At 41.1% G+C, this 26385-nt stretch overlaps 2 protein-coding genes and 1 non-coding gene across 3 annotated transcripts in view; 2 read left to right on the forward strand and 1 right to left on the reverse strand.

Moving 5' to 3' along the window:
• LOC129839125 (uncharacterized) overlaps positions 1-1714 on the forward strand; it is a 26952-nt gene extending 25238 nt beyond the window's left edge. The window contains exons 14-15 of the mRNA XM_055906399.1: positions 208-234; positions 615-1714. Of these exons, the coding sequence (XP_055762374.1) occupies positions 208-234; positions 615-886 (299 nt within the window). The 3' untranslated portion in view covers positions 887-1714. The remainder of the gene's footprint in view (positions 1-207; positions 235-614) is intronic.
• Positions 734-25130, reverse strand: LOC129839273 (uncharacterized). Its single transcript, XM_055906583.1, has 3 exons — positions 24834-25130; positions 21624-23672; positions 734-820 (listed from the first exon to the last, which is right to left on the reverse strand). The coding sequence occupies exons 1-2, from the start codon at positions 25128-25130 to the stop codon at positions 22575-22577; spliced, it is 1395 nt and encodes a 464-aa protein (XP_055762558.1). The 3' UTR covers positions 734-820; positions 21624-22574.
• LOC129840054 (U6 spliceosomal RNA) lies at positions 22309-22415 on the forward strand. Its single transcript, XR_008757171.1, has one exon. It is a non-coding gene; the product is annotated as a U6 spliceosomal RNA (small nuclear RNA).
• Positions 25131-26385: the final 1255 nt, after the last annotated feature.

A 26385-nucleotide genomic window follows, 5' to 3' on the forward strand; every position in this document is an offset into this window, starting at 1 on the left:
TAAACCTGTTTTTGCTTTGTCAATATGGGGTATTGTGTGTAGATTGATGAACTTTTTATTTAAATACATTTTTGAATTAGGCTGTAACGTAAGGGGTCTGAATACTTTCTGAATGCACTGTATATACCACTTTAATGATATTCATGGTCTGTCATCTTAAATATTTTCTTGATAAGCATGTGTAATCAAGGTATTTTTTATCCACAGTTACACCACCAACTGGCGATACAGCAGGTAAATAGAATTTCCTGTTTTCCCCCAAGATATTTAAATGTGGTAGAGTTCCCTAATATCAGATTTATGCAACAAACACAATTAAATTAGCTATTTAGCATCCTAAAGCTAAGAGAAAGAAAACATTAGTTACTTAATGGTCAGCGAGTGTTTCCTTCTCAATTATGATGTAATTGTTCGGTTGCACCTCGACTCCTGTGGTTAAGTGCCGTCCACTTCTTTACGAATTCAGTTACAGTTATTAAAAGGTACATTCAGCAAGTTGACATCACTATACACAACGGGGACTTGTTTACAGACATTAACATAAATGCATCATTCTGATCCATCAGGACTGTTTTATTTTAGTTATGTTTCATATTGTTATTTTCTGTGTCTAGGGACAACAAAGGTTCATTTTATGCTGCTGAACACTCTGAAAGGGCTGGGCCGAGGCGACCTGAAGACATTTCAGTTTCACCTGACTCATGATGTGGATGACCCCATCTCAAGGAGCCAGCTGGAGGATGCTGATAGGCTGGTCACAGTGGATAGGATGGTACAGAGCTACTGTGATGAGGGAGCTGTGAAGATCACACTGGAGATCCTGAGGAAGATGGGCCAGAACAAAATGGCTGATGAGTTAAAGGAGAAGTTCACAAACAATGTCTGAATTGTATACAGTATGTCTACAACTGTATACAGTACTGTTTGTCTACAACTGTATACAGTACTGTTTGTCTACAACTCTGTACTGTTTGTACTGTTTGTCTACAACTGTATATGCATTCACACATCAAGTCTTCTCTGGAGTTGGGCTCAGGGATGGAACAACTGTTGAACGTCTGTGGTTGTGGGGGAAGGGTGGATAGTGTGTATGACTGTGTGCCACATCTGTTGCTATGGGGTAATGTTATGGACAATATAGGATGAATCACAATAATGTAATTTTTATAATGCCAATCCTTGTTATATGTAACAATCCTTAGTATAAACTGCCTACATTATTACGCATGTTATTAGTTAATTGTGTAAATATATATATATTTTTAAAATATATATAGATATATATTGTTTAATACCTGTATACAATCAATGTGAGTGCGTTAAATGCTTTTAGCAGTTCATCTGTTTATGTTCTGTGGGTGGCAACATGTGCTCTTTATAAAGGATGGGTCCCAATCTCTCAAAGATCCTAAGATACAGGTGAACAGGGGTGGTCTGCCAGTCACTGGGACCACAATCAAACTTGGGATGGGGAGAGGTTTTAGCGGGTGAAATAGTGGAGAACAATTGGAGATTTACTCAGTAGCAGTGCAAATACCATGGTACAGCTATATGGACACTCAATAATTATGGTACTTTTTATTAATGGTAAGTTTACAAACATATATTATATGTTTGTGTCAAGTGCAAATTGTATGTGGAGGCGTCAACAGCTGGACCGCCCTTATGTATGCATTTTACAAATTCTCAAATAAATTCAATCAATCAAAAATAATTGAAACTTGTATCTCATTATGGTGAAATATGTATAGGCATCACAGATAATAAGAAAAGACGCTCAGTATTTACCTGGTGAAATATGTATAGGCGTCACAGATAATAAGAAAAGACGCTCAGTATTTACCTGGTGAAATATGTATAGGCGTCGCAGATAATAAGAAAAGACGCTCAGTATTTACCTGGTGAAATATGTATAGGCATCACAGATAATAAAAGACGCTCAGTATTTACCTGGTGAAATATGTATAGGCGTCGCAGATAATAAGAAAAGACGCTCAGTATTTACCTGGTGAAATATGTATAGGCATCACAGATAATAAAAGACGCTCAGTATTTACCTGTCGCAGATAATACGAAAAGACGCTCAGTATTTACCTGGTGAAATATGTATAGGCATCACAGATAATAAAAGACGCTCAGTATTTACCTGTCGCAGATAATACGAAAAGACGCTCAGTATTTACCTGGTGAAATATGTATAGGCATCACAGATAATAAGAAAAGACGCTCAGTATTTACCTGGCTAAAGGAGAAAGAATATAATATCAATTGTTCACTGGAACAATTTATCAAGTCTACAAGCAATACAAGACTCTATTATTATGGTATGAGATTATAATACCGTTTTAAATACCTCAATGGACCATAAAGAAACTCACATTACAAACTATCACTCATGCACTTAAGGAAGTCACGAATATCATGGATATATTGGAACTAGTGGATATATGGTCGCTTTAAAATCCTGATCTAGTGAGATATACATGGAGGAGGTTTAAAATCCTGATCTAGTGAGATATACATGGAGGAGGTTTAAAATCCTGATCTAGTGAGATATACATGGAGGAGGTTTAAAATCCTGATCTAGTGAGATATACATGGAGGAGGTTTAAAATCCTGATCTAGTGAGATATACATGACGGAGGTTTAAAATCCTGATCTAGTGAGATATACATGGCGGATGCTCAATCCAGCTAGTCGTCTTGACTACTTTCTTATGTCATTCTCGCTGGCACCAAAAGTTTTTAAAGTGTTGTTAGGGGACAGAATGCGTTTGGAAAATAATTGGCATATACATTACTGCTAAAGAATTTCCACGTGGGCGAGGATATTGGACATTTTAATCAAAGCCTATTGGATGACAACTTGTTTTTAATCATGAAGAATTCATTACTGACTTTTTCCGACATTATATAGGTACAGCAGATCCCCTTATTGTATGGGACACTTTTAAATGTGTCTTTAGAGGCCATCCCTTCAATACTCATCTTTAAAACAAAAGCAATTTAAGTCAAAATAATTCATATTAACAAAGGAATTAGAGGGACTAACAGTACAGATAGATAGCAATAAAAACTGTACTATAGAGCCACAGAATAAGTTAGAGGAAAAATAAATGGAGGGCCTACCAAATTATTGTTGAATCTTCACCATAGAAATATTACCAAATATAATTTACTGAAACTTGGTACACATGACGGAGTCACCCATGATTCACCAAACTACATTTTGAAAGAGGAAGCATATGTTTTTATTTCAGTCTCCTCCATCTCCACTAACTGAAGCTCATGGTAAGATTTTTTTTCTAATAATATTGTTAAATTAACAGCTGTACAGAAAGACTCATGTGAAGGCCAAATTACAGAGGAGGAACTTCGATGAAATTAAAGCATTTAAGTCCCGGACAACTCCAGTGCTTTATGGCATACAAATTGAGGTATACCAAACCTTTTTTGATGTAAATAGAGGACCGTTACTAGCATGTCTTAACCATTCCTATAAAAATGGTAGATTAACAGATACTCAACAAGAAGGTCTGATTTCATTATAACTGAAACAGGACAGGTGTCAAATGTAAAGATCCAGTCCATTAACTTCCCCTGGATATGTGGGACGGTAGCGTCCCACATGGCCAAAAGCCAGAAAAAATGTAGCGTGCCAAATTCAAATATATTACTATAAAAATCAATCTTTCATGAAATCACACATGACAGACACCAAATTAAAGCTACACATGTTGTGAATCCAGCCGACATATCTGATTTCAAAAAGGATTTATGGCGAAAGCACAACAAACAATTATGTTAGCTCAGTACATAGCCACAGAAAAACACAGCCATTTTCTCAGCAAAAGATAGTAGTCACAAAAAGCAGAAATAGAGATAAAATGAATCACTAACCTTTGATGATCTTCATCAGATGACACTCATATGACATCATCTAACACAATACATTTATGTTTTGTTCGATAATGTGCATATTTATATCCACATATCTCGGCTAACAATGTTCAGAAATGCCTCCAAAATATCCTGAGAAATTGCAGAGAGCCACGTCAAATAACAGAAATACTCATCATAAACTTTGATGAAAGATACATGTTTTACATAGAATTAAAGATACACTTGTTCTTAATGCAACCGCTGTGTCATATTTAAAAAAAACTTTACGTAAAAAGCACACCATGCAAAAATCTGAGACGGCGCTCAAAAATAACAACATTTCTCCGCCATGTTGGAGTCAACAGAAATACGAAATTGCATCATAAATATTCCCTTACCTTTGATCATCTTCATCAGAATGCACTCCCAGGAATCCTAGTTCCACAATAAATTGTTGTTTTGTTCGATAATGTCCATTACTTATGTCTAAGTAGCTACTTTTGCTAGCATGTTTAGTGCACATGTCCAAACGCTCGCGCAGATGCAGGCGAACTCGGATGAAAACTTCAAAAAGTTATATAACAGGTCGAAAAAACAACGTCTTCAGGACGTTGTTATCATATATATCCAATAACGTTCCCACCGGAGCGTTCCTTCGTGTCTGTAGAAGTTATGGAACGCAAGGCGATATCATGAGGAAAGCGCATGACCAGGAACTTGCATTCTGCCAGACCAATGACTGAAACACCTCCCACCCGGCCCCACATCACACTAGAGGCTTCATTCCACGTTCTACAGACTGTTGACATCTAGTGGAAGGCGTAGGAAGTGCAAACGGATCCATAACTTACAGGGAATTGAATAGGCGATGAGTTGAACATTGACCAGTCTCAGAATTCTCACTTCCTGTTTGGATTTTTTCTCAGGTTTTTCCCTGCCATATGAGTTCTGTTATACTCACAGACATCATTCAAAAGGTTTTAGAAACTTCAGAGTGTTTTATATCCAATAGTAATAATAATATGCATATATTAGCATCTGGGACAGAGTAGGAGGCAGTTCACTATGGGCACGCAATTCATCCAAAAGTGAAAATGCTGCCCCCTATATCAAAGAAGTTAAAAAAAATTAGAGGCCTCTTAGACTTCAGTGTTGTGATGCAATAATTCTAGCAAACTGCATAGCACATACAATTAAAAAAGGAGTTGTCGGATATTACTCATCCTAATTAGAAAGGTTTTTTACATGGACGATACACTGGAGATAATATAAGACAAGTACTGGAAACATTAGAACACAATGAGCAATCTGGGAAACCGGGCCTGGTATTCACAGGTGACTTTAAATAGGCTTTTGATAAAGTACGACTGGAATTTAAATATAAATGCCTGGAATATAAAATGTTGGTGTATCTCGTATACAATGGGTTAAAGTTATGTATAATAACCCCAGGTGTAAAATAGTAAATAGTATCTATTAAAAACTGTCAAGAGGAGTAAAACAAGGTTGTCCACTGTCGGCATCTGTTTATTATGGCCATCGAAATGTTAGCTATTAAAATCAGATCAAGGGCCTAGAAATCCAGGGTGTAAAAACCAAGGTGTCATTGTATGCTGATGAACCATGTTTTCTTTTAAATCCACATGATTTGGATCACAAAAAAATAAAACTTTTACATTACCATGTAGTTTACCAATAAAGTGGTCTGACGGTGAAGTGGACATACTCAGTATTCAGATCCCGAAAGAAAGAAATTATCTCACTACAATACATTTTAATAGAAAGTTGGCAAAAATAGATAGCATGGAAAGGAGAATACCTTTCTATTTGTGGAAAAATCATCCTGATTTAGTCATATCCCAGTTTACCTATTTGCTTATGGCCTTGCCTACACCTAGCGACTTGTTTTTTAAATTATATTAACAAAAAAATCCCATTTTATATGGAACGGGAAGCCAGACAAAATTAATCGAACCTATTATATAATAAATATGAATTTGGAGGGCAGAAATTATTAAATATTAAAGCATTAGACCTCTCACAAAAGGCTGCAGTCATACAAAAGTTATATTTCATTCATAAAGGGTTCTCTAGCAGATTAGTAAGAATTTCTCACCTCATGTTCAATAATGGCCTTTTTCAGTTTATTCAGATTATCTATCTTTTGGTTATTTGAAAATGAAATCATCTTCAATATATCGCTATTTTTAATACAAGCCATAGAAAGCTGATTGCAATTAAATTTTAATCCACCAGAAAAGACAAAACAAATATTACAACAGATATTATGGTTCAACTCAAATATAATAACTGATTAAAAAAAACGTGTCTGTCGGCCCTGCATTAACTTCTTCTTCATAGGGGGCGCTGTTTTCACTTTGGGAAAAAATTGTGCCCAAATTAAACGGCCTCGTACTCTGTTCTGGATCATACAATAAGCATATTATTATTACTATTGGATAGAAAACACTCTGAAGTTTCTAAAACTGTTTGAATTATATCTGTGAGTAAAACAGAACTCATTTGGCAGCAAACTTCCAAACAGGAAGTGAAAATTCTGAAAATGGGGCTCTGTGTCAGGGCCTGCCTATTCAACTGGCTTATATTTATGGATCTGTATGCACTTCATACGCCTTCCACTAGATGTCAACAGGCAGTAGAATGTTGAATGGGGTGTCTAGCTTGATCTGAGACCGAATGAGAGCTTTTGGAGTGACAAGTCCGCCCTATCGTCAGTATTCAGCTGCGCACCAGGGAACACGACATTGTCTTCTGAAATGCGTTACGTATACACGACGAAATGCTCCGGCTCTGATATTATTGGATACATATGAGAAAAACATCATAAAGTAGGATTTTCAACCGAGTTTGAGCAGTTTATTCGACGTTCATTGTGATTTTTGGAATTTTTCGTTCCATGCGCCAAGAGTTGATGGGCATGTTCGCGCCACAATGCTAGCCAAAGTTGCTAATTCGACAGAAGAAATGGACATTCTAAAACCAAACAACAATTTATTCTGGACCTAGGACTCCTTGCACTACATTCTGATGGAAGATCATCAAAAGTAAGAGAATATTTATGATGTTATTTCGTAATTTTGTGGTAAATGTTGGCTCCAACAAGGCGGAGAATATGTGAGCGCTGTCTCACAATATTGCATGCTGTATGTTGTACTAAAGTTATTTTTAAAAATCTAACACAGCGGTTGCATTAAGAACCAGTGTATCTTTCATTTGCTGTACAACATGTATTTTTTAGTAAAGTTTATGATGAGTTCAATCAATCAATCAATTTTATTTTATATAGCCCTTCGTACATCAGATAATATCTCGAAGTGCTGTACAGAAACCCAGCCTAAAACCCCAAACAGCTAGAATGCAGGTGTAGAAGCACGGTGGCTAGGAAAAACTCCCTAGAAAGGCCAAAACCTAGGAAGAAACCTAGAGAGGAACCAGGCTATGAGGGGTGGCCAGTCCTCTTCTGGCTGTGCCGGGTGGAGATTATAACAGAACTATGCCAAGATGTTCAAAAATGTTCATAAGTGACAAGCATGGTCAAATAATAATCATGAATAATTTTCAGTTGGCTTTTCATAGCTGATCATTAAGAGTTGAAAAACAACAGGTCTGGGACAGGTGGCGGTTCCAGAACCGCAGGCAGAACAGCTGAAACTGGAATAGCAGCAAGGCCAGGCGGACTGGGGACAGCAAGGAGTCACCACGGGCGGCAGTCCCGACGCATGGTCCTAGGGCCCAGGTCCTCCGAGAGAAAGAAAGAGAGAAGGAGAAAATTAGAGAGAGCCAAGATTTTCAAAATGTTCATAAATGACAAGCATGGTCAAATAATAATCAGGAATAAATCTCAGTTGGCTTTTCATAGCCGATCATTAAGAGTTGAAAACAGCAGGTCTGGGACAGGTAGTGGTTCCATAACCGCAGGCAGAAGAGTTCTTTGGTTAGATAACGTGACTGTCCAAAATATCTCCGGGCAATTTTGTGCATTGTGGCTACGTATTCACAATGTAAAACCAGGATTTGTAGCTCTAAATATGCACATTTTCGAACAAAACATAAATATATTGTATAACATGATGTTATAAGACTGTCATCTGATGAAGTTGTCCAAAGGTTAGTGATTAATTTTATCTCTATTTGTGGGTTTTGTGAAAGCTATCTTTACGGTGAATAAATGGCGTTGTGTGTTTGGCTATTGTGGTGAGCTAATATAAATATATATTGTGTTTTCGCTGTAAAACACTTAAAAAATCGGAAATATTGGCTGGATTCACAAGATGTTTATCTTTCATTTGCTGTACACCATGTATTTTTCATAAAGGTTTTATGATGAGTATTTATGTATTTCACGTTGCTCTCTGTAATTCTTCTGGCTGTTTTGGTGTTATTTGTGATGGTGGCTGCAATGTAAAACTACGATTTATACCTCAAATATGCACATTTTCGAACAAAACATAAATGTATCGTATAACATGATGTTATAAGACTGTCATCTGATGAAGTTTTTCAAGGTTAGTGATTTATTTTATCTCTATTTGTGGGTTTTGTGAAAGCTACCTAGGCGGTGGAAACATGGTGAAAACATGGCGTTGTGTGTTTGGCTATTGTGGTGAGGTAATATAAATATATATTGTGTTTTCGCTGTAAAACATTTAAAAATCTGAAATGATGGCTGGATTCACAAGATGTTAATCTTTCATTTGCTGTATTGGACTTGTGATTTCATGAAATTATATTATATGATATCCCTGTCGCGTTAGGCTAGGCTATGCTAGTCAGCTTTTTTGATGAGGAGGATCCCGGATCCGGGAGGGAAACTCGTTTTAAAGACCAAAATTGGTTAAAGAAAATGTTGATAAAAAAATAAACCAGTTTAATTTAAGGACAAAAAACTTTACACCTGTGCCATATAGACTGAATGGCACATGGTATATGAACTGATACACAAAACAACGCTTCATTAAAAAATTTAAATTTAAATTATCATACAAAATTCTTGCAACCAATATAATGTTATATATATGGGAGATTACAACCATCCCAAATCTGCAGATTTGGCTGCGAAGAGACAGAATCATTAGATCATTTTGTTTTGATACGAAGCTGTCCATACGAAGCTTGTTTTTGGGCGCAGGTTCAGGAATGGCTGAAGGATTTCAACATTCACCTGGAGTTAACTCTGCAAATAGCACTGCTGGGTGATTTGAAAGGTCATAGTCAATCGATCAATAATATAATTATACTCATAGAAAAAAATCTTTAATTTACAATTTGAAGAAACTATGAGAATAAAGGTTCAGATCTTTTGTGAAACATTACAGCTGTCACGTCGACTTCGGCTCCTCAACTCCGGCGTTGCCGGTACTCTAACCACCGGTCATGAGTCCATCATTACGCACACCTGCACGTCATCATGAGGCACACCTGGACTCCATTACCTCACTTATTACCTTCCCTATATCTGGCACTCCCTTAGGTTCTTTCCCCCAGTCAGTATTGTTCCTTTGTTTATGCGTAGACGCTATTGTTACATTGTCTCATTCCATGTTTGTTGTTTTATTAAATGTTTCACCTGCACCTGCTTCACGACTCTCAGCATCTTCGTTACAGAATACTGACTCTAACAATGGAAGCAGCAGGAAAACAGAATCTCTCAGATGGTCGATGAGCAGGGATACCTTCTACGTCAACACCATGATCAGCTGGCACAACTGGAGACGGCAATGGAAGAGGTTTTTCGCAGTGTGCAACATCTCAAACATACTCTGGAGGCGATGCCGTCAACTAGCAGCGATGCCTGTTTGTCCCTCCTGGAGAAATATGACGGCACTTCATCTAAATGACGTGGCTTCCTACTTCAGTGCTCCCTCTACTTTGCGCACCAGATGGGAGCTCCCACCACGGAGATGAGGAGCTAGATTCATAAGAGGGGTTCATGGCTCTGTTCAAACGCATCATCACACGGATGATGCCCAGCGTTTTGTAGCTATTCAGAAGAGGTCTGTGCGAGAAGGTCCAGACGGAACCGGCCTGTCGAGACGACAACCTCTCATTGTGATGGCCATCCGTCTGGATAATCTATTTCTGGAGTGTTGGTACTCTCATCGCTTCTCTCCCTCCTTCAGTGAACACTCTGGATCAGAGCCTGAAGCCATGAAGGTAGGGGTCACACCTCCCCGCGGTGGAGTGACGCAGACGGAGGCAGCTGGGGCTCTGTCTGTATTGTGGTCAAGGAGGGATCCAGCTCCAGCGGTGTCCGGTATTTCCTAATCCGGGATCCACAAGAGCAGATGGACGGTCACGTGATCTTCCACCTCCTGGGGCAGGAGGGAGTTTTCCATCTTTATTACTTTCTGCTTTGGTGTCCATCACACTAGTTGACTGTCCCTCATGTACAGTGTCTACAGCGTTAGTGAATTCCGGTGACGCGGGGAACTTTATTGACAAGACCCTTGCCTCCTCTCTTAACATCTCATACCCGCTGTCCTCTCCTTTCCTGGTTCAAGCCCTCGATAATCGGCCACTAGGATCTGGAACCATCGCACACATCACCCAACCACTCACCCTCACCGTGGAGTCCATTCATCAGGATAACATCCCCTTCTTCATCACCAGTGCACTAGGTCACAACATCATCTGAGAATCACAGACTGGTCACCCGAATACCGGAGGACCTGCTTCCCCATCCCTTGTGGTTCCATGTTGGTTGAGAGTCCTGTGGTTGCCCTTCAGCCCAACATCCCGGAGGTATACCAGAACCTGCGGGAGGTATTCTCCAAGACCCGTGCAACATGTCTTCCTCCTCATCGCCCCTGGGACTGTGCCATCGACCTGCTGGCAGGTATTTCTCGCACTACCCAATCCATCTCTGAGAAATACTGGTGGCCCACCTTGGCACAGGACGTCACACGCTATGTCAACTCCTGTTCCTTATGTGCCAAACCAAATCCCCCACGGAAAGCTCCAGCAGGGAAACTCCTTCCCCTTCCCGTGCCTCAGCGCACCTGGTCCCAACTATCCATTGACTTTGTTACTGATCTCCCCTCCTCTGACGGTTTCACCACCATTTGTTGGTTGTGGATAGATTTTCAAAATCCTGTCGTTTAATCCCTCTTTCTGGTCTCCCTACTGCTCTTCAGGTCGCGGAGGCACTATTCCAACAGGTCTTCCGGCATTATGGCCTTCCGGAGGACATTGTCTTTGACCATGGCCCCCAATTCACATCACAGGTATGGAGAACCTTTATGGAGAAGCTCGGGGTTCATGGTCAGCCTCACTTCCGGGTATCGGGCTCAGTCCAACGGACAGGTGGAGAGGATGAACCAGGAGCTGGGGAGGTTCCTGAGGAGACACTATCAGGACCGGCATGGAGTGGGCTCGATTCCTTACATTGTTCGGAGTACACCCAGAACTCGCTACGTCACTCCTTCACTGGGTTGACCCCCTTCTAGTGTGTTCTGGGTTTTTAGCTCCGTGGACCCCGGGCCAGACTGAAGCTCCTGCAGTTGATAAGTGGTTCAGGCATGCAGAAGAAGTGTGGCGTGATGCTCACGTGAGACTCCAGCGCACCGTCCAGCATCAAAAGGAGCAGGCAGACTGCCACTGCAGTGCGACCCCCGTGTACTACCCTGGGGATCGTGTCTGGATCTCTACCAGTAACCTTCCACTCTGCCTGCCCTGCAAGAAGCTGAGCCCCCGGTGTGTGGGGGCATTCAACGTTCTCCGGAGGGTCAACAAGGTGAAGTATACGTTACAGCTTCCCAGTGACTACAATATCTCACCTTCTTTTCATGTCTCCCTTCTCAGGCCAGTGGTTCCTGGTCCCCTAGCTGATGCTGTTCCCCACAACACCCCTCCCCTCTTTAATCTCCCTCAATTCAATTGAGATTACAAATACTGTATATCAGCAGTAGGTGGAAGCAGCACCACTGTCCGCCCCACCATCGTGTTTTTGTTGCCTAGCGACGGAGCGTCACGTACCATGGTAATACAATTATGAAAGTGATTATTGTGCTCTTATATTGCGCATAAAATGATGTTCAAGGGGAAAACAGTGTTGTTTACAGTAGCTACTTTGTAATATTGCAAATGGACGTGGCTGTTTAACCATTAAGGATTCCAGCTTTAACTTCTACCGCCTCAGAAACCCGGATCCGGGAGCACCCCCCACCCCCCCACCAGTAAAAAAGCTGAATAGCATAGCTAGCATAGCGTCACAAGTAAATACTAGCATCTAAATATCATTCAATCACAAGTCCAAGACACCAGATGAAAGATCCACTTCTTGTGAATCCAGCAATCATTTCTGATTTGTAAAATGTTTTACAGGGAAGACACAATATGTAAATCTATTAGCTAACCACGTTAACAAAAGACACAATTTTTCTTTGTCCACCATTTTTTCTCTCCACCAGTAGCTATCACCAATTCGGCCAAATAAAGATATTGATAGCCACTAACCAAGAACAAACCTCATCAGATAACAGTCTGATAACATATTTATTGTATAGGATAGGTTTTGTTAGAAAAATGTGCATATTTCAGGTAGAAATCATAGTTTACAATTGCACCCACCATCACAACTCGACTAGAATAAATACAGAGAGCAACGTGTATTACCAATTTACTCATCATAAAACATTTCTTAAAAATATACAGGGCACAGCAATGGAAAGACACAGATCTTGTGAATTCAGACAATATTTCAGATTTTCTAAGTGTTTTACAGCGAAAACACAATAAATCGTTATATTAGCATACCACATGTGCAAACGTTACCCGAGCATTGATTGAAGGCAAAAAGAGCGTTAGCGTTATCATCACCAAAATATATAAATTTTTTCACTAACATTCTCAGAATTCTTCCGATGACACTCCTGTAACATCATATTACACAATCCATATAGAGTTTGATCGAAAATGTGCATATTTAGCGGCACAAATCGTGCTTACACAATGGAAATAGTGTCCAACAACTCAAGCAATCTGCCCGGCGCCATGTTGGAAAGACACCTATTTTTATCAAAAGCTATTCATAAACTTGACTAAAAAAATAAAAGTTGGATATCAATTGAAAGACAAATTAGTTCTTAATGCAATCGCTGAATTACATTTTTTAAATTATCCTTACTGTGCAATACCGGGTGCGCCAAAGCGAAGCTACCCCAAAGAAAATGGCGGAATATGCGTTTAACATTTTTCTACAGAACAACGATTTATCATCATAAATAGTTCTTACTATGAGCTGATCTTCCATCAGAATCTTGGGCAATGTATCCTTTCTCCGGTCTAATCGTCTTTTGGTCGAAAGATGTCCTCTTGTCCCGTCGAAATGGCCACTAACGTTCGGCATGTACTAGAAAAGTGCCCAGCTCTTGGAAGTGCGTCACAAAGAAATGCCAGAATATCGCACTAAACGGATGTAAATTGCTATAAAACGGTTTAAATGAACTACCTTATGATGTTTTTAACACCTATAACGAGTAAAAACATGACCGGCGATATATTACTGGCTAAACCAAAGCTTGGAAAGAGGCCAGTCCGACGTCCATCGTGCGTCAAGCGCAGGGGACAAAAGAAAGATACTTCCGGTCTTTGGCCTTTTATACAGGCCCTGATTGCGCAATCGACTCCATTCAAATTGTCACCACTAACTGACATCTAGAGGCGTAGGCAGTGTTTGTATTCTCATAGCATTCACAGGGACATTAAAACTGACCTGGGACCAGAGGCCAAGATTTCTGAAATCTCACTCCCTGTCAGGAAAAGTGCTGTAGAATGAGTTCTGTTCCACTCAGAGACATAATTCCAACGGTTATAGAAACTAGAGAGTGTTTTCTATCCAATAATAACAATAATATGCATATTGTACGAGCAAGAATCGAGTACTAGGCAGTTTAATTTGGCAACGTCAAAAAAAAAAAGTGCTAACAGCTCCCCCTATTGACAAAAGGTTATTAATCAGACTGAATGTCAGGGACTCATTTCACTCAGGGAAATATGTTGTATTTTGTTATGTATAACAGAGTCGTGGTGAATTCAGAATTGAATTGAGAATGGCTCATAAATTCAATTAATGAATTTGAATTAATAAGCAGGATACCGAATTGCAATTCAAGGAAATAGAGTTGAATTCAGTAATATTCAAATGCCTATTCGATTCTATAGTTGTAGTCTATACAAACATACATATTGAAAATAAAATACCAAACATGTTATATACATGCATATAAAATATTGATGAAACAATTGATTTTCAGAACAAACTCTTAAAATGAATGAAAACAAGGAAAACAAAACCTGTAGCTATTATATTTCATTAATTACTTAGATGTTGTTCAATATGGGGGAAATACTACATTTCCCACAATGCATTAGTTTAATGCACAAATTTACCCTAAAGCCTTCAAGACAAAGTCAAACAAATGAAATGGTTGGAGGAAATATAATGGTCTGTTCTAAGCACAAAGGTTAATAGAATATATGAACATTGTTTCCAGAGAAAAGGGAATATTTTCTTTGGTATCTGGAAGTTTGACTTGTCAGATTCAATTAAACTCCCATGTTCTGTGACTGAGTGACATTTGAATTGCACTGAATTCGATTATACTTCCTGTCACTCAAATTCTTATTCTACGTCCTGTGGGGTGTTGCCAATTGAATTCTAATTTCAACTCATGAGTTGAATTGGAGTCTATTCTAAAATTCAGATTTGAGCACAACCTTGGTGTATAAAATATCAGGTAGTGTTTTTCAATTGCATTAATCTATACTGAACAAAAATATAAATGCAACATGCAACAATTTCAACAAATTTACTGAGTTACAGTTCATATTAGGGAATCGGTCAATTTAAATCAATACATTAGACTCTAATCTATGGATTTCACGATTGGGCAGGGGCGCAGCCATGGGTGGGCTTGGGAGGGAATAGGTCCACCCACTTGGGAGCCAGGCCCAGCCAATCAGAATTAGTTTTTCCCACAAAAGGGCTTAATTACAGACAGAAATCCTCCTCAGTTTCATGCCCTGTCCGGTTGGCTGGTCTCAGATGATCCCGCAGCTGAAAAAGACGGATGTGGAAGTCCTGGGCTGGCGTGGTTACATGTTGTCGGTGGTTGTGAGGCCGGTTGGACGTACTGCCAAATTCTTTATAATGACATTGGAGGTGGCTTTTGGTAGAGAAGTTAACATTAAATTATCTGGCAACAGCTCTGGTGAACACACCTGCAGTCAGCATGCCAATTGCACACTCCCTAAAAACTTGGGACATTTGTGGCATTATGTTTTGGGACAAAACTACACATTTTAGAGTGGCCTTTTATTGTTCCCAGCACAAGGTGCATAGATAGATTATCGTGGCAAAGGAGAAGTGCTCACTAACAGGGGTGTTAACAAATTTATACACAACATTTGAGAGAAATAAGCTTTTTGTGCATCTGCAACATTTGTGGGATATTTTATTTCAGTTCATGAAACATGGACCAACACTTTACATGTTGTATTTATATATTTTTTCAGTGTATATTTACATTTTCACGTCAAAATTCATATCCACCCCACAAACATGAAGTCATCAACTCACTTAATGCTACAAATGCAAAGGCATTCATTCATTTACGCTGTCATTAATTTCTACAATTGATTTGTCTGATGATAACATGACATCATGTATGAATTGACCTGTCTGATGATGATAATATTAATGACAACAGGTATGAATTGACCTGTCTGATGATAACATGACAACAGGTATGAATTGACCTGTCTGATGATAACATGACAACAGGTATGAATTGACCTGTCTGATGATAACATGACATGTATGAATTGACCTGTCTGATAATAACATGACAACAGGTATGAATTGACCTGTCTGATGATAACATGACATCATGTATGAATTGACCTGTCTGATGATGATAATATTAATGACAACAGGTATGAATTGACCTGTCTGATGATAACATGACAACAGGTATGAATTGACCTGTCTGATGATAACATGACATGTATGAATTGACCTGTCTGATGTTAACATGACATGTATGAATTGACCTGTCTGATAATAACATGACAACAGGTATGAATTAATTAATTACTAATCATCCACCAAGATGGCTTAGCAGTTCAGACGTCATTTTGTCCTCGTATTGTCGTGTCCTGTATATATATATATTTACACCTTTCTTCGCATATCTTTCATATATTTTATTATCCAAGAACTCAACTACAAAAGCTTTCCTGCAACCCGCCTCACCAATTACAAAAAAATATTATTATTTACCTCAAATCTGAAAATCCAGTGGAAGCTAGCCAGGGGCTAATCAGAAGCTAGCCAGAAAGCTAACCAGAAGCTAGCCGGAAGCTATCCAGAAGCTAATCTGAAGCTGCCCAGAAGTTAGCCGGTTTGCTGGCTAGCGTTGGTGTTTCAGCTGCCCACTTTTTGTGGTCATCAGCTATTCCTTTAGCTCGATAACCTACCGGCACTTTTGTGCAACGCGACTCGGACCGGAGCATACCGGGCCTTTTTTTTTTTTTTTCTTCCTCAGTGTCCCCGGATTTCAGCCGCAGGCTCTGGACATTTGCACCCTGATTTCGCAGCTAGCTAGCTGCAAACCGTGTGACTATTGGCTTACGTCGATCCCGGAGCAAACTTAAATTATTCCGGAGCTAGCCAGCTGAGGAGTTCCATCAGCCATTCCTGGGCTACAGTCACCTATCCGGACACGTTTTTTTTTTTTTGCTGCAGATACGGAGCCCCACCGGGCCTTCACGACTGACTGCCGACGTTATCTGCCCGAGGGAGTTATCCAACTAGCACCTCCGTCGCGACGTTACCTGAACGCTCATCTGGGGCCCGCTAATCGTTAGCTGTCTTATCGGCTGCTATCTGAATAAGTATATCGGACATTTTTTTCTTGGGTCACTATATCTATTTTGCCAATTGGTATGATCCCCTCTACCACACGGAACCCCACTAATCTACCGACGGAAACGCACGAGGTGTCTAAAAATAGACCTCCATCCTATGCTATCTTGCTACCGATAGCCATCTACCCGGCCAGCTGTCTGGATCGCCGTGACCCCAACCAACCTCTACTCACTGGACCCTTATTGATCACTCGATTAAGCATGCCTCTCCTTAATGTAAATATGCCTTGTCCATTGCTGTTCTGGTTAGTGTTTATTGGCTTATTTCACTGTAGAGCCTCTAGCCCTGCTCACTATACCATATCCAACCTTTCAGTTCCACCACCCACATATGCGATGACATCACCTGGTTTCAATGATGTTTCTAGAGACAATATCTCTCTCATCATCTCTCAATACCTAGGTTTACCTCCACTGTATTCACATCCTACCATACCTTTGTCTGTACATTATTCCTTGAAGCTATTTTATCGCCCCCAGAAACGTCCTTTTACTCTCTGTTCTAGACGTTCTAGACGACCAATTCTCATAGCTTTTAGCCGTACCCTTATCCTACTCCTCCTCTGTTCCTCTGGTGATGTAGAGGTGAATCCAGGCCCTGCAGTACCTAGCTCCACTCCTATTCCCCAGGCGCTCTCTTTTGATGACTTCTGTAACCGTAATAGCCTTGGTTTCATGCATGTTAACATTAGAAGCCTCCTCCCTAAGTTTGTTTTGTTCACTGCTTTAGCACACTCTGCCAACCCGGATGTTTTAGCCGTGTCTGAATCCTGGCTTAGGAAGACCACCAAAAATTCTGACATTTTCATCCCCAACTACAAGATTTTGAGACAAGATAGAACGGCCAAAGGGGGCGGTGTTGCAATCTACTGCAAAGATTGCCTGCAGAGTTCTGTTTTACTATCCAGGTCTGTTCCCAAACAATTTGAACTTCTACTTTTAAAAATCCACCTCTCTAAAAACAAGTCTCTCACCGTTGCCGCCTGCTATAGACCACCCTCTGCCCCCAGCTGTGCTCTGGACACCATATGTGAACTGATTGCCCCCCATCTATCTTCAGAGCTCGTGCTGCTAGGCGACCTAAATTGGAACATGCTTAACACCCCAGCCATCCTACAATCTAAACTTGATGCCCTCAATCTCTCACAAATTATCAATGAACCTACCAGGTACCACCCCAATTCCGTAAACACAGGTACCCTCATAGATATCATCCTAACCAACTTGCCCTCCAAATACACCTCTGCTGTTTTCAACCAAGATCTCAGCGATCACTGCCTCATTGCCTGCATCCGTAATGGGTCAGCGGTCAAACGACCTCCACTCATCACTGTCAAACGCTCCCTGAAACACTTCAGCGAGCAGGCCTTTCTAATCGACCTGGCCGAGGTATCCTGGAAGGATATTGATCTCATCCCGTCAGTAGAGGATGCCTGGATATTTTTAAAAAATGCCTTCCTCACCATCTTGAATAAGCATGCCCCATTCAAGAAATTTAGAACCAGGAACAGATATAGCCCTTGGTTCTCTCCTGACCTGACTGCCCTTAACCAACAGAAAAACATCCTATGGCGTTCTGCATTAGCATCGAACAGCCCCCGTGATATGCAACTTTTCAGGGAAGCTAGAAACCAATATACACAGGCAGTTAGAAAAGCCAAGGCTAGCTTTTTCAAGCAGAAATTTGCTTCCTGCAACACAAATTCAAAAAAGTTCTGGGACACTGTAAAGTCCATGGAGAATAAGAACACCTCCTCCCAGCTTCCAACTGCACTGAAGATAGGAAACACTGTCACCACCGACAAATCCACTATAATTGAGAATTTCAATAAGCATTTTTCTACGGCTGGCCATGCTTTCCACCTGGCTACCCCTACCCCGGTCAACAGCACTTCCCTCCCCTCTGCTACTCGCCCAAGCCTTCCCCATTTCTCTTTCTCCCAAATACAGTCAGCTGATGTTCTGAAAGAGCTGCAAAATCTGGACCCTTACAAATCAGCCGGGCTAGATAATCTGGACCCTTTCTTTCTAAAACTATCTGCTGAAATTGTTGCCACCCCTATTACTAGCCTTTTCAACCTCTCTTTCGTGTCGTCTGAGATTCCCAAAGATTGGAAAGCAGCTGCGGTTATCCCCCTCTTCAAAGGGGGGGACACTCTTGACCCTAACAGCTACAGACCTATATCTATCCTACCCTGCCTTTCTAAGGTCTTCGAAAGCCAAGTCAACAAACAGATTACCGACCATTTCGAATCCCACCATACCTTCTCCGCTATGCAATCTGGTTTCAGAGCTGGTCATGGGTGCACGTCAGCCACGCTCAAGGTCATAAACGATATCTTAACCGCCATCGATAGGAAACAATACTGTGCAGCCGTATTCATTGACCTGGCCAAGGCTTTTGACTCTGTCAATCACCACATCCTCATCGGCAGACTCGACAGCCTTGGTTTCTCTAATGATTGCCTCGCCTGGTTCACCAACTACTTCTCTGATCGAGTTCAGTGTGTCAAATCGGAGGGTCTGTTGTCCGGGCCTCTGGCAGTCTCTATGGGGGTGCCACAGGGTTCAATTCTTGGACCGACTCTCTTCTCTGTATACATCAATGATGTCGCTCTTGCTGCTGGTGATTCTCTGATCCACCTCTACGCAGACGACACTATTCTGTATACCTCTGGCCCTTCTTTTGACACTGTGTTAACAACCCTCCAGGCGAGCTTCAATGCCATACAACTCTCCTTCCGTGGCCTCCAATTGCTCTTAAATACAAGTAAAACTAAATGCATGCTCTTCAACCGATCGCTGCCTGCACCTGCCCGCCTGTCCAACATCACTACTCTGGACGGCTCTGACTTAGAATATGTGGACAACTACAAATACCTAGGTGTCTGGTTAGACTGTAAACTCTCCTTCCAGACTCACATCAAACATCTCCAATCCAAAGTTAAATCTAGAATTGGCTTCCTATTCCGCAACAAAGCATCCTTCACTCATGCTGCCAAACATACCCTTGTAAAACTGACCATCCTACCAATCCTCGACTTCGGTGATGTCATTTACAAAATAGCCTCCAAAACCCTACTCAATAAATTGGATGCAGTCTATCACAGTGCCATCCGTTTTGTCACCAAAGCCCCATATACTACCCACCACTGCGACCTGTACACTCTCGTTGGCTGGCCCTCGCTTCATACTCGTCGCCAAACCCACTGGTTCCAGGTCATCTACAAGACCCTGCTAGGTAAAGTCCCCCCTTATCTCAGCTCGCTGGTCACCATAGCAGCACCTACCTGTAGCACGCGCTCCAGCAGGTATATCTCTCTGGTCACCCCCAAAACCAATTCTTCCTTTGGCCGCCTCTCCTTCCAGTTCTCTGCTGCCAATGACTGGAACGAACTACAAAAATCTCTGAAACTGGAAACACTTATCTCCCTCACTAGCTTTAAGCACCAGCTGTCAGAGCAGCTCATAGATTACTGCACCTGTACATAGCCCATCTATAATTTAGCCCAAACAACTACCTCTTTACCTACTGTATTTATTTATTTATTTTGCTCCTTTGCACCCCATTATTTCTATCTCTACTTTACACTTTCTTCCACTGCAAACCAACCATTCCAGTGTTTTTTTTTTGTTTTTTTACTTGCTATATTGTATTTACTTCGCCACCATGGCCTTTTTTTTGCCATCACCTCCCTTATCTCACCTCACTTGCTCACATTGTATATAGACTTATTTTTCACTGTATTATTGACTGTATGTTTGTTTTACTCCATGTGTAACTATGTGTTGTTGTATGTGTCGAACTGCTTTGCTTTATCTTGGCCAGGTCGCAATTGTAAATGAGAACGTGTCCTCAATTTGCCTACCTGGTTAAATAAAGGTGAAATAAAATAAAATAAATAAAAATTGACCTGTCTGATAATAACATGACAACAGGTATGAATTGACCTGTCTGATGATAACATGACAACATGTTGAATTGACCTGTCTGATAATAACATGACAACAGGTATGAATTGACCTGTCTGATGATAACATGACAACAGGTATGAATTGACCTGTCTGATGATAACATGACAACAGGTATGAATTGACCTGTCTGATGATAACATCTATTAATTGCAATGTGAGTTTACTGAATTAATTTCCATCTAACATTCCATCTAACACAACTCTCTCTCTTTGTCTCTCTCCCTTATTCTCTCGTTCGTTCTCTCCCCCTTTTTATAGTTTCTCTCTCCCCCTTTCTCTCTCTCCTCTTTTCTCATTCTCCCTCTCCCCCTTCTGTCTCTTCTCCCTTTTCTCTCTCCCCCCACCACCAGTTTTAAAAACTTTTATTGAACCACACTGGCAATGTGTGTCAACATGAAAGCTGAAACAGTCACCTTCCAACCACAGCCAGGCCACATATGAATCTCTAGTTCTCTGTCGCTCTCTTTACCGTTTCCCTCTCCTCTGCTGTTTCTCTCGCTCTCCTTCTCTACTACTCTTCTGTGTCACTCTATTCTGCTTATCTCGCTACTAAATGGGGAGTTAAGTATCTTTGGCCGGGCCATGTTGCAGAGAGCGGGGGAAGGGTGAGGAACAAAGACCAGGGGAAAAGCAACTCAAACCAGCAGAGGGAGGAGTCCAAAAGCTCTAATTCAGAAAACGCTGAGCTTATTACACTACATTTTAGCCTAGAATCATTCCTTAAAATAATGAATTAAATGTCTCTACATCTATAGCTAAAGTCAAAATGTCACAAAACAACAGTTTTTACAGTTGATCATTGATCACTTTCTTTCTTACCAAATAGGACCTTTTCACATAAGGTAGACGGTTTTAAAATCCCCATGTTAGGGTTTCTTTCTCCTTTTTCTCGCTCTCTCTCCTTTTTTTCTCTCACTTCCTCTCTCTTTATCTCTCCTTTTTGACTCTTTCTGTCTCCTTTCTTTTTGTTTCTCTCCCTTCTTTTTCTCTTTCTCTCTCTCGCGCCCTTCTGATTTTCTTTCTCTCCTTTTTCCCTCTCTCCTTTTACTTACTCTCTCTCTCTTCTTCCCTCTATCCTTTCTTTCTTTCCTCTTTTCTCATGTTAGGGTTTCTCTCTCGTAGGCTTCACATTTCCTGCTACGTCTGTGTGTGAGGAACCTTTTGTGAATGCAGTCCCAGAGCGTGTCGGGTTTCAGTGAGTGGGTGGAGTTTTGTGGGAGGGCTTTTGTTACGTCGTTATGTTCTACCCTATCAACGTCCTAGACGGGACAGTGTACTTGCATATCACCCAGCATACATTGCAACTCTCTGAGGCAGAGGCTAGAACATTACAACACACAAGGTGGCCATTATTACCCCTACCAGGTTCATGTCTATACAATATCCCGTGGGAATCTTCTCAGGGTGGTTGTTGAGCCTCTGAAGGTCTGTTTGACCCAAACCAGGACCCGAAACATCAGGGGGGTTGGGCTCTATATATGAGCGCCTCTCCTATGTCTGTATTGTGCTCGCTTCGGCAGCACATATACTAAAATTGGAACGATACAGAGAAGATTAGCATGGCCCCTGCGCAAGGATGACACGCAAATTCGTGAAGCGTTCCTTATTTTGACCCCTTTTACCCCTATATATAATGTTTTTGGGGGGGCATCCTCCTATTACCCATAAATTAAAAAAAATGTTTTTTAAATCCCATTGGAAATTGTCCTATAATGGCAGTGACTTCATGTTAATTTTGTTCCAATTCCTCCATCTGGTGGCCACATAGTGCTATTGCGTCCATAGAAAGAGAAAAAGAGAGCGAAAGAAAACAGACTGGGGAGAGAGGAAAAAAAGGCAGAGAGAATAGAGACAGAAAGAAAAATAGGGTAGAGAGTAAAAGAGGAGAGCGAGAGTAAAAGAGGAGAGAGAGAGGGAGAGAGTAAAAGAGGAGAGAGAGAGGGAGAGAGTAAAAGAGGTGAGAGTAAAAGAGGAGAGAGAGAGGGAGAGAGAAAGAAAGGAGAAAACAAGGGAAAAAGGAAAGCGAGAGAGAGAGAGAGTAAAAAGGAGAGAGAGAGTGAGAAAAAGAGGAGAGAGAGAGTGAGAGAAAAAGAGGAGAGAGAGAGAGAAAAAGAGGAGAGAGTAAAACGAGGGAAAAAGGAAAGAGAGTAAAAGAGGAGAGAGAGAGTAAAAGAGAGAGAAAGAAAGGAGTAAAAGAGGAGAGAGTAAAAAAGGAGAGCGTAAAAGAGGAGAGCGAGAGAGTAAGAGGAGAGTGAGAGAGTAAGAGGAGAGCGAGAGAGTAAAAGAGGAGAGAAAGAAAGGAGAAAACGAGGGAAAAAGGAGAGAGAGTAAAAGAGGAGAGCGAGAGTGTAAAAGAGGAGAGCGAGAGAGTAAAAGGAGAAAACGAGGGAAAAAGGAGAGAGTAAAAGAGGAGAGAGAGGGAGTAAAAGGAGAAAACGAGGGGAAAAGGAGAGAGTAAAAGGAGAAAACGAGGGAAAAAGGAAAGAGAGTAAAAGAGGAGAGCGAGAGTGTAAAAGAGGAGAGCGAGAGAGTAAAAGGAGAAAACGAGGGAAAAAGGAGAGAGTAAAAGAGGAGAGGGAGAGAGAAAGGAGAGCGAGAGAGTAAGGAGAGCGAGAGAGTAAAAGAGGAGAGAGTAAAAGAGGAGAGAGTAAGAGGAGAGAGAGAGTGAGAGAGTAAAAGAGGAGAGTGAGAGAGTAAAAGAGAGAGAGAGAGAGTGAGAGAGTAAAAGAGGAGAGAGAGAGTAAAAGAGGAGAGAGGGAAAAAGGAGAGAAAGAAAATCAGAAGGGCGCGAGAGAGAAAGAGAAAAAGAAGGGGGGAGAGAAACAAAAAGGGAGGAGAGATAAAGAGAGAGGAAGTGAGAGAGAAACCCTAACATGGGGATTTTAAAACCGTCTACCTTATGTGAAAATGTGCTATTTGGTAAGAAAGAAAGTGATCAATGATCAACTGTAAAAACTGTTGTTTTGTGACATTTTGACTTTAGTTATAGATGTAGAGACATTTAATTCATTATTTTAAGGAATGATTCTAGACTAAAATGTAGCGTAATAAGCTCAGCGTTTTCTGAATTAGAGCTTTTGGACTCCTTCCTCTGCTGGTTTGAGTTGCTTTTCCCCTGGTCTTTGTTCCTCACCCTTCCCCCGCTCTCTGCAACATGGCCCGGCCAAAGATACTTATAACTAACTCCCCATTTAGTAGCGAGATAAGCAGAATAGAGCGACACAAAAGAGTAGTAGAGAAGGAGAACGAGAGAAACAGCAGAGGAGAGGGAAACGGTAAAGAGAGCGACAGAGAACTAGAGATTCATATGTGGCCTGGCTGTGGTTGGAAGGTGACTGTTTCAGCTTTCATGTTGACACATTGCCAGTGTGGTTCAATAAGAGTTTTTATAACTGGTGGTGGGGGGAGAGAGAAAAGGGAGAAGAGACAGAAGGGGGAGAGGGAGAATGAGAAAAGAGGATATGGGGGACGCTACATGGCCACCAGATGGAGGAATTGGAACAAAATTAGCATCCATCTGGTGGCCACATAGCGCTATTGCATCCATTGGCTTTAATTTTAAAATACCCAATACGAAATTGACTTCATGTTAATTTTGTTCCAATACCTCCATCTGGTGGCCACATAGCGCTATTGCATCCATTGGCTTAAATTTTTAAATACCCAATGCGAAATTGACTTCATGTTAATTTTGTTCCAATACCTCCATCTGTTGCCCACATAGCGCTATTACATCCATTGGCTTTAATTTTAAAATACCCAGTACGAAATTGACTTCATGTTAATTCTATTCCAATACCTCCATCTGGTGGCCACATTGCGCTATTTCACCCATTGGCTTTATCACTGACTGTCAGCCCTCTTTTTCTCTCGCTCTCTCCTTTTTCTCAATCCCCCTTTCGCTCTCTCTCATTTTTGTCTCTTTTCTCTCCTCATTCTTCCCCTTTTTCTTAAACTCTCTCCCCTTTCTCTTTTTGTCTCTCTCCTCCCTTTTTATATTCTCGCTCTCTCCTTCTGATGCACCGTTACCAGGTGCACCATGTAGCCCACGTCGTTCTCCATCATCCACTTGAAGGTCTGGCCCCGGTACTTGCCGAACTGAACCGTGCACTGGCTCAGGACGACCATCTCTGCACCGGGGTCACCTCCCTCGGAGACGACGCGGGCTCGAGCCTCTGCCTCCACTTCCTCCCACTTCTTAGCCCTCACAGGAGGGCCCTGAGCACCCGAGGCAGGGGGGCCGTCAGCGGCCACTTTAACTGCCTGGGGTGTGGCCCTGAGGACCAACTCCTGTGAGGGTGTGAACCGGAACCTAGGAATTTCCATCTTATTGGCAAGCCAACAAACTATTATCATGAGTGAGGAGTGCAGCGACAAGCGACAGCATAACCATATTAGGTACATATAAAGGAACTCACGTTTGATTGATAGGTCTGCTAGGTTCAGCAGTGTGGTGGGGGGTGCCGGGTCAGGGTTAATAACTTAGATGCAGTTACATTCAGTTTAGTTAAATTCATAGAAAGACACGTTTCCCCAGGTTGTCACATATCATACAATGCATCCAACAACATACACTTCAAATGCATGCCATCAAAAAACGAAGGAAAATAGACATTTAAGTAGTATACAATTCCAACTTTGAGATGATAGAAATTTTAGCTAAGGTTTTATAGGGTTGTCAGCGGTCAAATAAACGTTTGATATTTTGTAAACCTAGTTTAAAGTAGCTAGCGATATAAACACGTTAAATTACACAGCTTGGGTAGCCCCTGTAGTCAAACAATTCGGTTGCCTAGACGTGCTACTCGTCGATTATTTTCATTTCTTTGCAAACTAAGCGCAATTCCCTCATATATTCATCGGGTATCATCGATTTCTGTCAGGAAAATATTTTACAGCCAATGCTAACAGCATGCTGCACACTATGACTATAGCTACAGTAGCTAGCGATCTACAGACGTTGTTAAATTAAACAATTTGGGTAGCCCCTGTAGTTAAACAATTTGGTTGGCTTGACTTGTTATTGTCTTATTTCATCACATTTATACTCGTTGATGTTAAATTCTTTGCAAATTAGGCAAAGTTACCTCAGATACTCACCGTGTGTATGCTCAATCAATGGCTGCCTGGAAAAAGATTTTGACGAAGTGACGTTAGGGAACATTTCAGAGGAAGATGATTGGCTGAAAAAATAATGAACAAGATAGGCTGTTCATTGGTTGGTTTTTGCTCTCTTTCTCCAATTTAGAACAAGCTGAAGCTCTGATTGGATATGGCTATTTAGAAAATATTTAGAACATTTAGAACATTTAGGACAGAGAAGAATGAGCCCCATCAGGCGCAAAGATGACACGCAAATTCGTGAAGCGTTCCTTATTTTGACCCCTTTTACCCCTATATATAATGTTTTTGGGGGGCCATCCATCTTCCTCCTATTATTACCCATAAATTTAAAAATATTTTTTTAAACCCATTGGAAATTGTCCCATAATGGCAGTGACTTCATGTTAATTTTGTTTTGAGAGAGGGGCGAGAGAGGAAGGAGAGGGGCGAGAGCGAGCGAGAGGAGCAGCGAGAGCGA

The sequence above is a fragment of the Salvelinus fontinalis genome, chromosome 40 (genome assembly GCF_029448725.1).
Source record: "Salvelinus fontinalis isolate EN_2023a chromosome 40, ASM2944872v1, whole genome shotgun sequence".
In the NCBI taxonomy this organism is placed as follows: domain Eukaryota; kingdom Metazoa; phylum Chordata; class Actinopteri; order Salmoniformes; family Salmonidae; genus Salvelinus; species Salvelinus fontinalis.

Excerpts from the sequence above, each read along its gene's own strand:
- LOC129839273 (XM_055906583.1), bottom strand. The coding sequence starts at position 25,130 with ATGGAAATTCCTAGGTTCCGGTTCACACCCTCACAGGAGTTGGTCCTC. Across the intron at positions 23,673-24,833 it reads TGGGCTACATGGTGCACCTG|GGTTTCTCTCTCACTTCCTC; the intron begins GTAACGGTGCAT and ends TCCCCATGTTAG.